The following is a 16417-nucleotide window of genomic DNA, read 5'->3' on the forward strand; positions in this document are numbered from 1 at the left end:
CCCAGGGTGCCCTGCCAGCTGGGGCTGCTCCGACCTGGCTCAACATGCTGTGGTCCCAACCAATTGTTCAAAAGGCGCACCCAGAAGCAATAAACTCTGGAGTTTATTGCTTCTCATTAATTGCACTTGTAGACATGCCGTGTTTCTTTCTTAGTAGGGTGCATCTACCCTCACCCCTCTTACTGCTGCTTCCTTAAGGAATGCCTTTCCCTAATATTTCAGTCATGTTTCATCAGGGAGACAGATCTCCCTATTCAAATGAGTATCAGCACTTTCCATCAAGAAGGGCTGGTGCAAAGTCCTGATGTGAGACTAAGCTAAGGCAAAAAGGGGCAAATGTTTATGCAAACTCTTCCAGGCACATAGGGCCAGTGTGTTGTCTAGGCCCTACTAGTCTGCCAGCTCATTCATACAATGCTTCCCCATCCTCATCAGCTATCCTGCAGAGGAGGAGGGACCCTTAAAAAGGCCAGTATCCTTTTTCCCCAGCAGTGCAACAAAGGCCTCTTTACTTTTGAGATTAGAGGGGTGTATTTGCTAGACTCCAAAGGTGAACTAAAGATTTAAGAAGGTATGATACACAGGTCAGAGGGTAACCCCCAACCTATTAACCCCACAAAAAGTGTCCATTAAGATATTAACACTGTTGTAAGAACTGAAGCAACTGGTTAAATTACCATTGCATTTTTATTTTGATCGTGCCATTTTCTAAATCAGAACAGGCTATCCAAGCCAGATCTCATTCTAAGCAAGTCCTGCTCCGTTTACTATACTCAGTCATCACTGGGCTACTTTATACATCTATTTAGGAGGAAAACGGGCCCATACACCATGCACACAAAATGAAATTGTGCCTTCTACGTGTTAAAACTGCTGAAAGTCATCGTAAGTTCGTTTCACTAGGTCTGCAAACAGTGCATTTTACTCAGAATCATACTGATAAGAAATATATAGACTCTTTCTAAATACTTGAAGTGCATTTGTTACGTGCTTGTTTTGCTTCACTCCGTTCAGTTATCAGGGGATAGGAATTTCACATCCATCTCTGTTGATCATCCAAAAAACCCTGCTAGATTTCTTCAATGTTGGACTTGTAACTTAGTAGGCTACACGTGATTGAAACTGCACCAGCCAACCTCCTGCTTTCACCCTTTTCCAAAAGCAAGTCTTGTTTTTAATATTTTCTCTTAAACTACATGCAGTGCTTTCCTGGTTTTGGTTCTTCCTTCACATATATCCATTTTGGTAATTTTCTTTTTTTTTTTTTTTTAAAGAAAGTGTCTCTTTTTTATCTTTCAGTGGATATATTATGCACAGGTTTAACATGGGCTATACATTGGCTCAGTAAGAAGCCCCACCCCATGCACAATCATGCTTGAAGTCTTCATGGTCTTGGTATCAGTCTGAAATCAGCCAGCTTAAATGAAGTATTGTGGTGGAATACTGACTTTTCGCAAATACGAAACGGATATTAAATGTAATCGCCTATGTGTTTAACACACATCTTCACCATGTTTAACCAGGAGAACAGGTCAGCTGATCAGAGATCCCAGTGTTAAGCATGAATAAATCTAAGTACAAGAGAGATGGAAAGTACAGTGTATTCTGAACAAAAGCCTTGAAACTCCTGCTGAAGCTGCCTTAATTTATCAGAACTTATTTATACGACTGTTTCTTCTTATGTGTATCTTTCCTAAGTTTTTAAAAGAGATTCTTTACCCTCATCTCCCAAAGCTGTGAAGTAGGTACTGTAAGCATGGTAATATTTATTCTTGTTGCTGGGAGCATGTTCATGCACTCTGTATCATGTTCTACTTGTGTGTTTTGTAATCTTAAGATATTTCCTTTCTTTTGAGTGCAAAGCAAAACTGAATGACATGACAGCTGTAGCGCCCACCTCAATTTGGGCAGGAAACCCAATCTCCAGTTAATCCCTGAGGGTCAGTACGACCAGTGCGTTGCAATTCCTTGCTAAAATATTTTTTTTTAAAAAAGAAAATTGTTTATGATTTATGTTCATGATTTTCTCTGGTTACGATATTTTGCCTGCCACCACTAAAAAGCTCTGGGTATAATTTTTTTTTTTTTTTTTTTTTTAAAACAAGGTCTGTAAAAATGTTACGTGGATTTTGGAATTTCACTTTGTTAACAGAAGGACCAGGAAAGAAGAGTTGCTTTTTATTCTTATTATTAATACTAATTACAGTACTTTTAAAATAATAGCTGTTGTGAAAGGGCAGAAGCTCTAGTTTCAGTTTTGTTCTTTGTGCAAGTAATTGACCGTTAGGAGTCACAAAGAAGCCTTTTACCTTCCATTTATGGCGTGGAAAGTGTTTCTCTGTGTACTGCACTGCATGTGATAGCTGTCTCCATGGCTGACATTTGCACTTTAATAAACTCAGAGATGGAAAAAAGACAATAGCAACAAAGCCTTAAACTATATATTTAAATTAAAAGGCCTCAGTGCTGCTGGAATTAATAGTAATCCCTTTCCTTCCTCCCCATAAGCCTTCTGGTATCAAGAAATAATGGTAAGAGAGGCAGAGCAGCGTACATCCCAAATACCGACACAGACGAAACACTCCCCTTAGAGCTCTGGGGGAAGTCCTGACTCCACTGTAATCAGGGGCAAAAATCCCACTGACATCTATGGGCGCTTGTCCGCATAATCAGCATTTACTTGCTAAAAATGTTCCTGGTTTAATTTCCCTTTCTTAGTTTATGACGACTAATTGGTAACGTAGAGGTGATTTACCACGTAATGGCTGATTATGCTATAACTAGTAAAATGTGCTGGGGGGCACGTTGGAACAATCCAGACAGGCCCCCTGTGCCCACTGTCCTAAGTATTTGGGCTCAAATAAGGAATTTCTTTTGGGCTGAGATTAGAGATGGGAATCCTTCTTGGGCCGCCCTACACCATGCCTCTGTGGTTTTTCTAGTTTTCTGGTTTTCCTGAAATTGGGCTGGGATTACAGCTGGAAATTCTCCCTGGTCGGAGGTGTCCAAGAGAGTCCCCCTGTACCACCTGGGCATGGCCTGGGGTACAGTAGCCACATATAACAGTGCATGGGAATGGCAGATATGCGCCCAGCTCTGGGATGTAACAGCAACAACAGTGAAGGGTGGGTGAGACTGAGATGCACCCCAAAGCTGAGTGCAACAGTCGCATATCCCAGTTTAGCGCAGCCCTCGCCCTATACTGCCAGGGCCCTTCACTCCTAATCCACAGCCCCCTACCCTCCCAGGAGCGATGTGCAGTGGGGCCCGGAGGGACCAAAGCCCCGAGCTGCAGGTGGCAGCTCAGTGTGCAGACAGTACATGGAGGATCTCTGGAGGCACCAGAGCTGCAGCCAGCAGGGCAGGCGGCGACAGTGCAGTGGTACAGCTGTTGCCTGCCATGTGGGAAACCTGCGTTTGATTCCTGGCCAGGGCACCAGAGGGTTGAGTTGCCTGCAAAAGGGAGTCCCCACTAGGGAGAGGGGCTCCACTCACCTCTTCTACCCCACCCCACCCCACCGGGGTGCCTGCACTTCAAACTTTGTGGGTTCTGAATCTTATATTTTGTGACCCCTGCACTGCAAGTCTGTTGTTGATTTGTCTCTGTTATATGTGTATGTTAACCTAAAACCCCTTTGACTCCCCTCTCCTCCCTGGTTCTGCCCCCTGGGCCCCCGGGGAGTAGGGAGAGGGAGGGTACCATTATCTCCCAGGGTCCCATTGCCCCCTGCATATGTGTTATATCCCACCCTGTTCTTTCCCTATTAAACACATATATGGTTAAGTGCCAACTGGTCTCAGCTCTGTAGGAGATAGGAGGAGAGCTACTCCCCCGTAAGTGGCTACCCCTCCCATAGCGCACTAACACCTGCTAAATCCCTTCAATGGGAGAGGGGGTACCTCGTCCGAGTACCACCTGACATTTACCCCTCCCCTGCCAGTTCCTCTCACTCCTGAGCTGCCCACCGCCCCAGCCCAGCTGGTGCCCCTTGTTTCTGACCCACAGCTCCTGATCCACAGGGAAACAGAAACCACACCAAGTTTAAAACCCTGGGGGCCTGCCTATGTCCTTAGGCCAGTGCTGCTACAGCCAGATACCTGGTCTAACAAAAAGTAAGTTTTAATTAACCTGAGTCTTGAACTATAAGAATTTGACCTTTGCCATGAAGTGCATGCAAACATGGGAAACAATTTTTTTGGCACATCGAAAAATACAACTTTTTTGATTAATCTGAACTATGAACTAAATCACTAGTAAAAATTTGCAAGATTAGCCCCTGGAGTCTCGTTTCAGCATTGCAATAAATAGTCAATGGATTTCTGTGGATTACCACGTGAGCCGAAGCGGCACCTGGTGGTGAAATGGTTGCAAAGCAGGGAAAATCCAGTTTTTGCGCGCAAGTCAGTTCCTCCGTGAAAATTTTAAATGATAAAGAAAAACCCTCACGAAAGAAATACAGGAGCTAAAAATAAAATGATGGAGGTATTTTAAATTACCATGGGGAAAAAAACAAAAGACACCTAAAACAAAATCAGCTGCTAATGTGGATACACAGACACGATTTAGCCAGCTTAATGGTGATTTTTGTCACGTGGACACCGGAAGAGTGTAATGCGGAAACGAGGTGTAACGTGGACAAGTGCCTCAAGGCTTGACAACTTCACCAAACAAATTAAGGCCGTCTCAAGGCCACTAAATGGTGGTTATCATCAAGGGATTGGTTTTAAGAATACAAAGGGCAGAGATTAAAAAAAAAAAAAAAAAATTAAAAACAACTAATGAGGATGTTTCAGGATGTACAATCAAGCACCACTACCCAGGATGCCACCTCTAGTTTCCTTATGTGCAATATTTTGATCTCACCTTGATTGCAGTTCCCTAGAGGGTGTGCATAAACTTAATATAATGAGCCTTTCCCAGAGGGGGCGAAACGCAAGATGATTTTCAGAGCAATATGCTGCAATCCGTCCTCAAACAGATGCCTTAGAGCTCTTTATTTGAGTTTCATCAGGTTACAAAAACTCTCTCTTCTACCCAGATGAATGGGCATTTCCATTACACCCAATCCCAAATGGAACTATTCCTTATGAGGACAGCGTGCTTTAATTTTGATTCGTCTCTAAGAGCTAAAGTTTTCATGTGGCGATTTAGGACCTAATCCCACAGTACTAATTTTTGTGCACAATTCCATTGCAATAACTGCATTAAAAAAAATTAAGGACTAGGGTTATGATTATACAACTCCTGTAAACAAAACAAAACAAAACAAAAAACCCCACAACAACTGGGCACCAGATTTTTACCTGTTGTAAATTGTGATAGCCTCATCACTCACCTGAACTATGGCAGTTGACAGTCTGACCCAATATGAAATTTCACCTACAAACCCTTCCTATACTTTCTTAGGCCTTGCTTTACAAATTCAAGTTCAATGTCATTAGAAGACAAAAGCAGGCAACATGATGAACAAAGCAGTTCATAACACTGAAGTCAGTGCAAAGAAATGTAAAAGGTAATGTTACACTTGAAAGAAAGAAAAAAAAAAAAAAAACAGCTACATTTGCATTGCTGAAATCCAGATCAGAAATTTTATAAGAAAGCAAGCCATAGATAAGTTGCCTTAGCAACTTATCTAAATATAGTTACACAGGGAAGCCTGCCGATGAAGGACATAATACAAATTCCAATCTGGAATCAGATAAACACTTAAACTCCACGAGTACTCCATCTACATTTCAGAAGTCTAAATATTTGTGCTGGCAGGCTTGCAACATTGCGCATGCTTAAGCTCTTGTAAGTATGGATGCAGTCCAGCACACTTAATAGTAACCACATGTAAAGATAAATAAAAATGCCTTTAAGGGTTCTAAGTAAATGCTAAATATTGGCTCTGATTTCTTGAAGTTGCTCCATGCCAACTTTCAAAATTACCATGTGGCCAACAGCTTTGTGTGCACGCCATGTTTACTTAAAACTTGGAAACATTTAACCATTGCAAATTAAAAACCATGGCATTTTTTAGAACGACTTAAGTTCTCATTTATCAATGAATGGACTCTTCCTCCTAGGAACTCTAGAAAAGTTTATATAGTATCACAGATTAGGTCCCTCAATCTCAGTACTGTTGATCAGAGGACCAAGTTCATCCATTTCTCTCTAGTTCTAGGAGGAGATTTAAAAAAGAAAAAAAGATTGCAAGCGACTTACAACATTCCTTTTATTATACTGGTATTAGTGTTTTATTTACTACTTTTAGCATAATCTATTACTTACAGAAATTTTTAAACACTTTAAAGTCTGTTTGCAATACCTAAGAAATAATAGCAACAAGACAGATATCAAGTGACACAGTTATTATGCATGGTGAACTCACACAAGAATTGTCCGTACAAATGCCAAGATAGATATCTTTCTCTGTTGAAGATAGAGAGAGATAGCTATAGCTATGTATAGTATGATATGTAGCTTGGCATTTGTACGGACAAGTCTTGGGTGAAGACATATATAGACACACATATACATGTGTGTATATATGTCTTCACCCAAGACTTGTCCGTACAAATGCCAAGCTACACATGATCATATGATACTATCTCTCTCTCTCATATATTTAAACAAAAAACAAAAAAACTGAGCATTTGACTGCTGGTAGGCCTCATACATCCTCCTCAGTGTCTACAAAAAATCAGCAAACACTGGAAAAAAAAGTAGTCTGTGAGAATTCAATCAAGATGTGATAGTTGCCTGCCATGCACTATTACACATTTAAAAGGGGCTTCTCAACTTAAGTGAAAAGCTAAACAAGCTTCATAGTCCCATTCATCTCTCATCTGTTGCCATATAAGGACTCATGCTGTGCACCATCATGGAGGAAGCTTGAACCTGGTTCTCATCTGGCCTTCATCAGATGACTAATATTGTCTGGTGCAATAGAAACAGTTTTATTGCAACAGGTACCTTTCCAAAACACTTGGAATTTTCTGTTTAGTTATACGAGTATATGCAACAGATGCTGTTAACACTCTTACCATTAGAACTGACCATATAACAAACAGACCATATTCTCAAATGGCATGAACTGGCATGGCTTGGTTGAGCTAGTCAGTGGAGCTATATCAATACAGTTCAGTTGCATATACTGGACAGTGTATTTTGGAGCTGCATTAGCACAACCTTAGCACAATTTTAAGTTTCTACACAAAAAAAACAAATATTTGTCCCCCACCCTTAAGTTTTATTGTATTATTGTAATGACAAGTCAAATATACATTTTAGAAAAAAGAAAAACAACTTCCCCCCCCTCCTGGTTTGGATAACATTATAATAGATTTCATGTTTCTGCAAGGGTTACTTAGCTTGATTAATGTGGGGCCCAATGATAGGCTGACCCTGCATACAAGTCAACTCAGATTTTTATGTGGGGTTTTGTTTTTTAGGGGGCTTGGGGGGAGAGGAGGGAGGCAGGGGGTGGTTTGGTTTTTGTTTTTTTGTAGGGTGATGGGAGATAGACTTGTAAAATCAGACTACTATACTATATGCAGAGTTTGATAGAGGAAAAACTCCAAAATTTACCTGAAATTCAAGTGTTCTACTAGGACATATCCATCTGGGAAAAAAAAAAAAAAAAAAAAAAAGATTCATATGCAGTTAAACTGCAATTATGCACATTTCCTTGAGTGCACTGATCATAACACTACATGCTGGCAGTCGTTCTCTAGACATACTTGCCTAAGAAAACCAAGTGCCATGCAACTGTCAGAATTTCTGAAAATTTCTTACATTTTCCTTCAGCATTGCGACACAGCATTTGATTCCCTTCTGTGACATCAATAATGTCCAGCTGTTCTCCAGCTGTGATTGATAAATCTTGCTTGCCTTTGCTTGAGACAGAACAGTGTGCAAAAGCTGTGTTGATGACTGCAATCTCCTTATTGTACTAAAATAAACCATACACAAAACAAATTGTTGAACATTCAGAGCTTTAGCTTTTTTTTAGTGCAACAGTTTGTCTAGTAATATCATAGATGGAATAATTTAGCAAGGGGAAAAGAGTGGATCAGGAAGAAGTATTACAATTGTTTCAAGTCTGAAAACCCCAAGAGGAAAGCAATTGCAAGGGCTCTACAAAAGGGCATAGGCTCATAAATTCAACTACAATTAAGAAGTCTTCTTATTTTTCCACAAGTAAACATTTAGGACAGCAAGATCTATTAGAATCACAGTACAGTATTCCATGGAGAATTGCTGGAAATCTTATCTAGAAGGAAAGAGAACTAGTATAACATGCTTTAAAAAGGAGCAGTTCCCATGGGCTAGATCGGGGTGTCCAACCCACGATACACATGCCACAAGTAGTACGGGCAGTGGCTGTGTGACACGTGTGCCCTGGATGCTCAGAACAGGTAGATGCTAGAATGGAGATCAGGCGCTCAAAGACCTTGCTGTAAGAGATGGTGTCAGCCATCACCAACAAGAGCCATGTTAACCTTTCTCTGCATGGGCAACTGGTGCTTCCCGAGTCCGGAGGGGGGCACCCAAAGATACCGCAGATGCCTGCAGTAGCGGGGATGGGGCTGGCAAGCACCCGCAGACAGGACGGGGCTGGCAAGCACCCGCAGACACTGGCAGCAGCAGGGATGGCTGTCAGGGGGGCATGTGCCCCCCCCCAGTTGCCTATTCTTCTCTGGGCCTGGAGCCACCAGGGGACAATCAGGTTCACTTCTGAGGAGAACAATGCTCCAGGAGGGTTGGGGCTTTCCCTGTAGCATGCTGCCAAAACATTGGCCACCACTGGACTAGATGACCCAATGATGCTGTGATCCTTTTCTTCTGCATGTGTGCATGGACTTATTCTAACATTTCCTCCATGAAAACAGCATTAAACTGCCTACCATACAGGACACAGCAACCCAACGTACACAAGAGCTCAAAGGAAGTTAGCACTGGAAACTGTCGTGGTAAAGGTAGGTTTGCATCACTTCCTAGGCAAAAGTAAGCGCGCAGCCTACAAATAAGCAGCATCTGAAAGCACAGGCTATGGGCTCATACTCAGGGCTGCTCTGAGCCCTCTACTCCACAGATTTGCAGGGCCACACACAGAGCAAGCAGGGCTTATTTCGTGATGGTACCACCACAGTCTCAGGAGATAATATTGATGTGCCCAAGAATCTAGTCCAGGTTGCAGGCCTACTTGCAATAACTGATGGCAACTTGATTCCAGCCTCTCCACACCAGGAACAGAGACATTTTTAAGAGATGGAGAGATCTACTCTTTCTTTGACAACTGTAAGGGGAAATCACCAGCATCTTTTTCCATTTCCACATTCCTTGTTGCTATAGGCCCCAGCAGCTCCATATCCCACCCCCAAAGAATCTCTACTGCAAAAGCCTAACTCCATGCCATACTCTCTATTACAATGTTAGTGAATAAAAACATTAACTCATTACCAAGAACTAGTTCTTCCAAGACTATGGTATAATGTAAGCAATAATATTACTCTATAGTAGCACTACAATAAACCACAACATAAATGCGTCGGTGCCACTTATTATAGCAAAGTCTCAGTAGTCCTAGTAAAGCCTATAAGTGACAATGAGGTTCAAGAAGCTATAACAAAAGGTCTAGGAGTTCAGTGAATCTCGACTTACTGGGCTGCAGCCCTGGGGTGGGTCATCACAGGGTACCTTCTGATTTAAAAACAGCCTGTGCTGAGACACCAAAGATGAATCAAGGAAGAAGTAGCAGCTGATATCTTCTTTACCCTTTTAAGGCAGCTCTTTTCCATCCCACCACCCCAGCTATAAAGTACTGTGTGACATGATGAGTTCTTGTGTGGTCTCTTGAGGGTCAGGAACCAAAAATGGCCGTGAATTACAGATCAGGAGAGTAGGGATACTACAGGCAAGTTAAACCTCATGCACTCCAGAGGAAGGCTGATCACTTGTGGCAGCTCGTCGTTTAAGTCCTGCATATAGTCACGTTTGTCCTTCAACAGTGCTAAAACTTTTCCCTTTAAAAAGAATGGAAATGACATTACCATGAATGTCTCTCTGAAGACCCTTTCTTCTTTTGCCATTTTCTTCTTCTTTTCTGCATTGCCTTTCTTGGCTTTGAAGAGCGCCCTGGAGGATGAGCTGGATCAAGAAATGAGACGTACTTAGTAGTTTCTTTCAAGTAATCTGTCAGGGAGTGAAGATGGTATGAAATGCAGCACAAAACACGGAGGGGTTGAATAATTCCAGTTTAACCTGGAAAGAACCCTTGCGAAAAACAAAGCAAATTATCAGTAACATATAGCACGGATTAAAGGCAACACACACGCAACCTAGCTCAACGAGAGACACAGGGCCAAGTATAAACAACAGTAGTACTCAGTGTGAAAGTAGATGTTTTTGTTCAAGTTCTTTTGTAGCAACAGGTCTTAATACTTACCTCCATCACCCTCATTCATGTATATGTTTAAAGAAAATGTGGGGTGCAGCACTCAGAAGGAAAGACTCGCTTAGTACTTTAGGGAACAATGTGTAAGAAAAAGGTAAGAGGGCATAAAACTTGAAGTGGGGTCTCTGCAATTAGATTCGACTTGCCTGGGGCTAGTTTACACCAGCTAAAGGCCTAATCATTAACAGATCAAACAGAAAGCTTGTGGCAAGAGTATTTCCTCCACCACAAGAGCACTGCTTCTAGAATCTTCTGTTCCTGTATTCCAGTCACCAAGTTTTATCTTTGCAATTCCAGTCCATCTCTGCATTGGTTATGTCTGCACTTACCACAGCATGCTTTAAATTAGGCAGGCGATGTATTGCTGGGCCTCTATCTGCAATATAGCCTAGTGCTCCATGTGATCCGGCCATCCGAGCATTAGTTTAGCTTTTTCAGTGGATTCTCCAGCTCACGCTAAGCTGCATGCTCCTGCCGTCACAGGCACACGACCAGCAGTAACCAGCTGGCTCAGATGAGTCTCAATGAGTTGCAGTCACTGCACATCAAGCTAGGGTGGCCACCGGTCCCGTTTTTAAACCTTCTGTCCCCTCTCCATGTCTAAATGAGGAACGGACTACAAGTTCTGTTTTTTCAGTTCATTGGTGGAAATGCATGTCCGTCTTCTGTCCCCGCGATTCTATTGGCTCTGCCTCGAGGTAGGGCAATGCGCAGCCAGGAGAAACAGGGTTCCAAGCTAGCCAGGAAGGGAGGGTGGTCTGTAATGGCCCCACCCCCTTACTGCTGATTGGTCAAGGGGTCCGGTAGCCCCATTCCTCACTGCTGATTGGCCAAGGAGATGGCAGCCCTGCCCTTCACCACTGGTTGGCTGAGGGGGACAGTGGTTTCCCCCCCCCACCAAGGGATGTCCTGTATTCTAGGAATGGGTCAGTGGCCACCCTCCTTCAAGCCCAAGAATAGTTGTAAAGAAAACAGAGCTCAGAATTAAATTCACGAGTTCCTACATTGAGTGCAATGAGGCCAGAATTTTACCCAGCCAAGATTTCACCCACAGGCTTGTCAGAGATTTTTTCCTGGATACAAAAAGGTACAAGGGCCCTCATTTTGTGAGCAAAGAAGTGAAATCAAATCATGTAATCCTAGGAGACAAAAGCCCACGGATGCCGAGTAACGTACCTTCAGCTTGTTTCCATTCAGTTAAAAAATAGGGAATAAAAATAGATATTAGGGAGCTCTCCAAAGCCAAGCAGTTTTTACATCATATTAACATGATAATTCATTGTTACTTTCAGCCTTCAGAGTTCTTATATTATCTCCAGGGAACAGATGAACACTCATGGTATTTCATAACTAGACCCATTTCTTTTACACCAACCCTCCCCCCACCACACATTTTGGTGAAAAAATGAAATAAAAACAGCTGCCAGTCACCCAAGAAAAACTAGCAATAGTTCTGGTTTGCTTGAAAGTCCCAGAATATCGATTGCAATCTGCTACAACAAATGTGCATGCAATGTTAAAATGAAATTAGGACTTTTGAGGAGTATCCCTTGGAGAGTTTCCACCACAAAAATGTTCCTGTCCTGCGGTACCCACGGACAACTGTTTACATGCAACATTCTCAGTTGAGATGAAAAATGCCACAGGGCAGAAGCCAAGAAATAATTCTGAGAGATATTCCTTCCACCTTTCCCTACCACTTATTAGGCCTTGTTTGGCATATGGTGTGTGCACACACACGGCTTGTACAGCAGAGGTAAGGCTTCTCCCTATAAAGGCCATCACTATGATCTCAAACTCTTTATTACCTGCTCATTGAAATGCATAGGATTGGTCTGTTTAGAGTACCAGCTAGCTACATACACCCAAAAGTATCTGCTTGCATCTGTTAAACATGCGGGGGGGGGGGGGGGTATTAAAAAGAGCAGCCCTCTCCCCTCCCCCCCCACCATTTCCAGTTTTTTTAAACTTTTGTTCTGTAACTTCATTGAAATTATGCAAGGAAAAAAAAAACAAAGCTAACTGCCCCCATTCCCCCATGCACCGCCCATCCCCCTTCCAAAAATCAAAGCCTACTAATCATCATCCTCATCATCTCTCTTAAAAGATGATCTAAAAATCATGTTGGACAAGGAAGATTAATGCTCTATACTAAATTAGAAGTTACATTAAGAATACATTATAGAAATAGAGATCTGTCATCACCTTTCTGCATCTTCACCGTTTCTCCTTCGATCCTTTTCTTCTTTTGGCATCAGAAATTTTAGCTTCCAAGTTTTAAATTTTTCATCCTTCTCTCTAGGGATTGAAGGGGGAAAAAAGGCCTTTTCAAACAGAGTGGCTGCACAAAAGTTATGGAAGATAAAGGATCTCATTTCACACCACTGACAAGCAAGCATTTAACAGAACTTAAGAGTCCTAGATGAGCACACATCAGTACCACTCAGTAGCTTGAGACCAGGGAACAGAGAACGCATTATTTAATTAAGAGTGCAGGTAAAAATCTTCCTACTGGAAAATTTTAATTGACCATGAGGTTTGTAGGTTAAATGTCCTCCACTTGTGAAGACTCACTTCCAGTTCTCATTCTTTGTGTTTTATCCAAAAGACAGCACCAGGCTGGAGCACAGATACAATGCTCAGGCAGGATTGGACGCCCTCCGGCAAATCGCACTCTTTCAGGGAGCATATGAACTTTCGCGTGGGGGCTCCTATAAATACCAAGCAGACCTTAACTTTGCTTATAAAGGTGCAGTGAGATAACAATCAAAAAGCTAACGTGGCAAGTCAGAAATCGGTGGAGGAGTGCTGCTTTCAGCACAAACACCTGTTGTCTGGAGAAGCTGTGTTTTGAAAGGAGGGGTGTGGAAGGGCTCAGACTCTGTAAAAACCGGTTGCTTACTTTGTATCCTTCTGCGTCAGACTGTCATCATATGCTGTGGCCTCCTGGGACATGATATCTGTTATCAAAACAGCCCGCATGACAGAGCATTAGAAAATATTCAGCTGAGCACATACAGTCTAAGTGCACCCCTACCCTGCCTTCTGCAGCACTTTTAGCCATTTGTTCATTGTCAAAAGAAACTGGGACTGAAAGTAGTCTGCTAAATGCAGCCAGCTCCAGGATGCTCAACATCATAGGAATGAAGATTCTCGACAGCGGGAAGAGAGCATTATTCTTCAAGAGCAGATGCAATGGACTGCAGGGAAAATATCAGGCACCTTCAGTGTGCGCTTGGGTTTTTTAGCATTTGTTTTGAGCCTGTGGGTAAGTGAGCTGTCCTGGGTAGAAATACATAACTTTTGAATACAGGCAGACCTCAAGTTACAACGTTTTGCACTTGCAACATCTAAAAATTGACATCCGTTTCAACTTTATGACGTCAGTTTTGACTTTACAATGCTTGAACCAACGTGACGCCATGCCAGCGAGCAAGTTTGCTGTGTCGCCCATCTCCCTGGAGAACATCTGTCCAAACTTCCTTGGACACTTTCTTTAAGAAAGCAGACGACTCCAGAAGAACCTGCAGCCAGGACTCCCGAGGAGACTCCAGCCAAGAACCCTTCAAAAAGTCCAACTAAGAGCCCTTCAAAACATCCATCAAAGTCTCCTCAAAGAAGTCCTTCCAAATCAATACGATTGTTATTTACAATATAAATACATTAATGGAGCCATATTACTCATCTATAAATTTGATCAAGTACAAAATTCTGCGGTATTTTTAGTGAAACTAGGGTATTGGGCCTTGGTTCAGGAACCAATCTCCCATTTATAACATTGTTTCGTATGAGAAAATTGGTTCCGAGTTGCAACATTTTGTCTTAAGATGTGGTTTTAAGGAACCAATTGTGTTGTTAAGTCCAAGGACTGCCTGTATATTAAAGGTAGATACTTTCAGTACACCATAGCCCTGAGAACAGAATCCAGATATCCCAACTCCCAGGATTATATTCCAAGCACAGGACCATCCTTTCCATGGAGTTTGCCCTCTTTTACACCAGGAAAAAGCTGGAACAATCCTGCCCTGGCGGTTCTTCATCTGTGGCTGTACTGGTACATTCACTCTGACAGAAAGATGAAATACTTGGGCTTGATTCAGGCTCGTCTGAAGTGGTAGCAACTCGCTTGAATCCACAGGTCCAAATTTGCCTCTTTCCTCTACCATCTAAAGTGACTTTCACAAAAGATCAAAGTGCTTCTACAAAATTCTTGCAGCCAGTTATTCAGAAAAGCTGCTACAGCTGCAAGGGGGGGGGGGGGGGACATGACACCAAAACGTAATCTTTGGCTACGTACCTGCAAGTTCACCTCTCTCTAGCACCAACGCATAGCCTCTACATGCCACAGCAAAATTGCAAAAGCATTACAATTGTATCAGTTTTAATGGGTGCCTATACACATGCAGGGAAGCTGCTCCAACATGCTGTAATTATAGCACGCCAGAGCAGACTCGATTAATCGAGTCTGCTGGAGTGTGGCAACTGCTGTACTCCAGCAGACTCCAGTGTCATGTGTATCAACATCCCCATGCTGAGAAATGGCAGTGGGGGTGCTTTAACTGAAAGCTTGTTCGACGAGCTTTAGTTAGAGCAGCCTACACCACTCCAAGAGCATGTCTATAAATGCCCAATTTTTATCATTGTCACATAACAGCTATTTTTAAAAAAGATAGCATTTTACTCTTTTCTCCCACCATGCAATACATTTACACCATTTACAAACACACTGTAAAGTAATCCCTCTGGGACAGAAAGTATTTCACTTAGATAAACATGAATAACTTACCTAAATTTGGTACTGAACTGGAAAACATGCTGGGAATAGAAAGAACACAAAAAAGAGTAAAAACAGCATTTCAGGGGCAGGGGGAAGGTAAATTAATTGCACATCAATACTGTTAAAACAACCATCTTGACAGCCAGTCACTTCCACCCGAAACAGGAGCACGTGAACTAGAGGTAGACAGAGATGTTAGGAGGCTTTATGCCACAGCCAAAGAGCATGCATTTCCAAAGTGAAAGTCAGGTCACAAAGGAATTTCCATCACACTGTATAGGAGAAACTACTGGAAATTAAGCCAGCATCTTCATCATCAAGCCAAAAGAGCAACCTTCTTTGTATGCTATTAACTTGCTACACCAAGGGCTGATTGCATTCTTTCTTATGGCAGACTGGATGTAAGAAGTTAGTTTTCTCTCTCGCTCCTGGGAGAGCACTCAAGTTGCTACTTAGAGTGGCATATAACTTCCCCTGGTCATAACCTACAGGCCTGGGCTGCCAGTCCCAGATGTCCAACTAGTATAGCCATCCACAATAAAAATGTGCATGACGTCTTTTACACTGCTGATGAAGTCTTGAAAGAAAAAAAAGACAGGAAGTTTGTAGAAAAAGTGAAAAACAGTGCACTAGATCAAATCTGCCTTGGTAAAATTGGAGGTGGCTGACTTATCGATTTAAAGCCCAACAAAGTATATGGGGAGTCTCTCCATTCACGCAATTGGACTTTGGATAAGGCATAAAGAGTGCAGTCCCTTCCCCTCTAGTGATTTGGGCTCTCTCAGTGTGGCAATGAGCGTGCATAAAAGGAAGAATGGACTTGTGCAGCCTTGTTCTGACCACAATCCGATATAATGCCAATGAAGTTACTCTGGATTTACACCATTTATAAAACCAGATTCAAATCCAGCAGGTGGCATGGGAAGAATGAGATTCCTTTCTCTAACTGTTCCAGAGGAATGAGACATGCTAGACTGGCTTTGAACATGTCATGAGTAAATTATTCTAAGGTCTCTAATATTTTCAAATTCAGACTAGAGCAGCAGAATGGATTTATTGATCACCAAGAATCCTGGTTTTCCACAATAAAAAAAAAAAAATCCCCAAATTTTTGGGTTACAGTAACCCAAAATCCATATTGTTCCAGGATCAAAATGAAACACCACTGTGTGCATGTGTGTGTGTGTGTGTGTGTGTG

General features: G+C 42.3%; 2 protein-coding genes across 4 annotated transcripts in view; one reads left to right on the plus strand and one right to left on the minus strand.

Moving 5' to 3' along the window:
• Positions 1 to 2419, plus strand: part of PRKAA2 (protein kinase AMP-activated catalytic subunit alpha 2) — a 44492-nt gene extending 42073 nt beyond the window's left edge. Inside the window, exon 10 of the mRNA XM_019530638.1 lies at positions 1300 to 2419. The gene's annotated coding sequence lies outside the window, so the exon portion shown is untranslated. The remainder of the gene's footprint in view (positions 1 to 1299) is intronic.
• Positions 2420 to 6611: 4192 nt separating this feature from the next.
• CUNH1orf168 (chromosome unknown C1orf168 homolog) overlaps positions 6612 to 16417 on the minus strand; it is a 44780-nt gene continuing 34974 nt past the window's right edge. For 2 of the 3 annotated variants that reach the window (XM_019531493.1, XM_019531491.1), the window contains 7 exons: positions 15229 to 15257; positions 13345 to 13402; positions 12648 to 12740; positions 10039 to 10135; positions 7781 to 7937; positions 7574 to 7607; positions 6612 to 6925 (listed from right to left, as the gene is read on the minus strand). In XM_019531493.1, coding sequence (XP_019387038.1) covers positions 6913 to 6925; positions 7574 to 7607; positions 7781 to 7937; positions 10039 to 10135; positions 12648 to 12740; positions 13345 to 13402; positions 15229 to 15257 — 481 coding nt within the window. In that variant the 3' untranslated portion in view covers positions 6612 to 6912. The remainder of the gene's footprint in view (positions 6926 to 7573; positions 7608 to 7780; positions 7938 to 10038; positions 10136 to 12647; positions 12741 to 13344; positions 13403 to 15228; positions 15258 to 16417) is intronic. The other variant, XM_019531492.1, reaches the window with a different exon arrangement.

The sequence above is a fragment of the Crocodylus porosus genome, unplaced genomic scaffold (assembly GCF_001723895.1).
Source record: "Crocodylus porosus isolate Cpor-Errol unplaced genomic scaffold, CroPor_comp1, whole genome shotgun sequence".
Classification (NCBI taxonomy): domain Eukaryota; kingdom Metazoa; phylum Chordata; order Crocodylia; family Crocodylidae; genus Crocodylus; species Crocodylus porosus.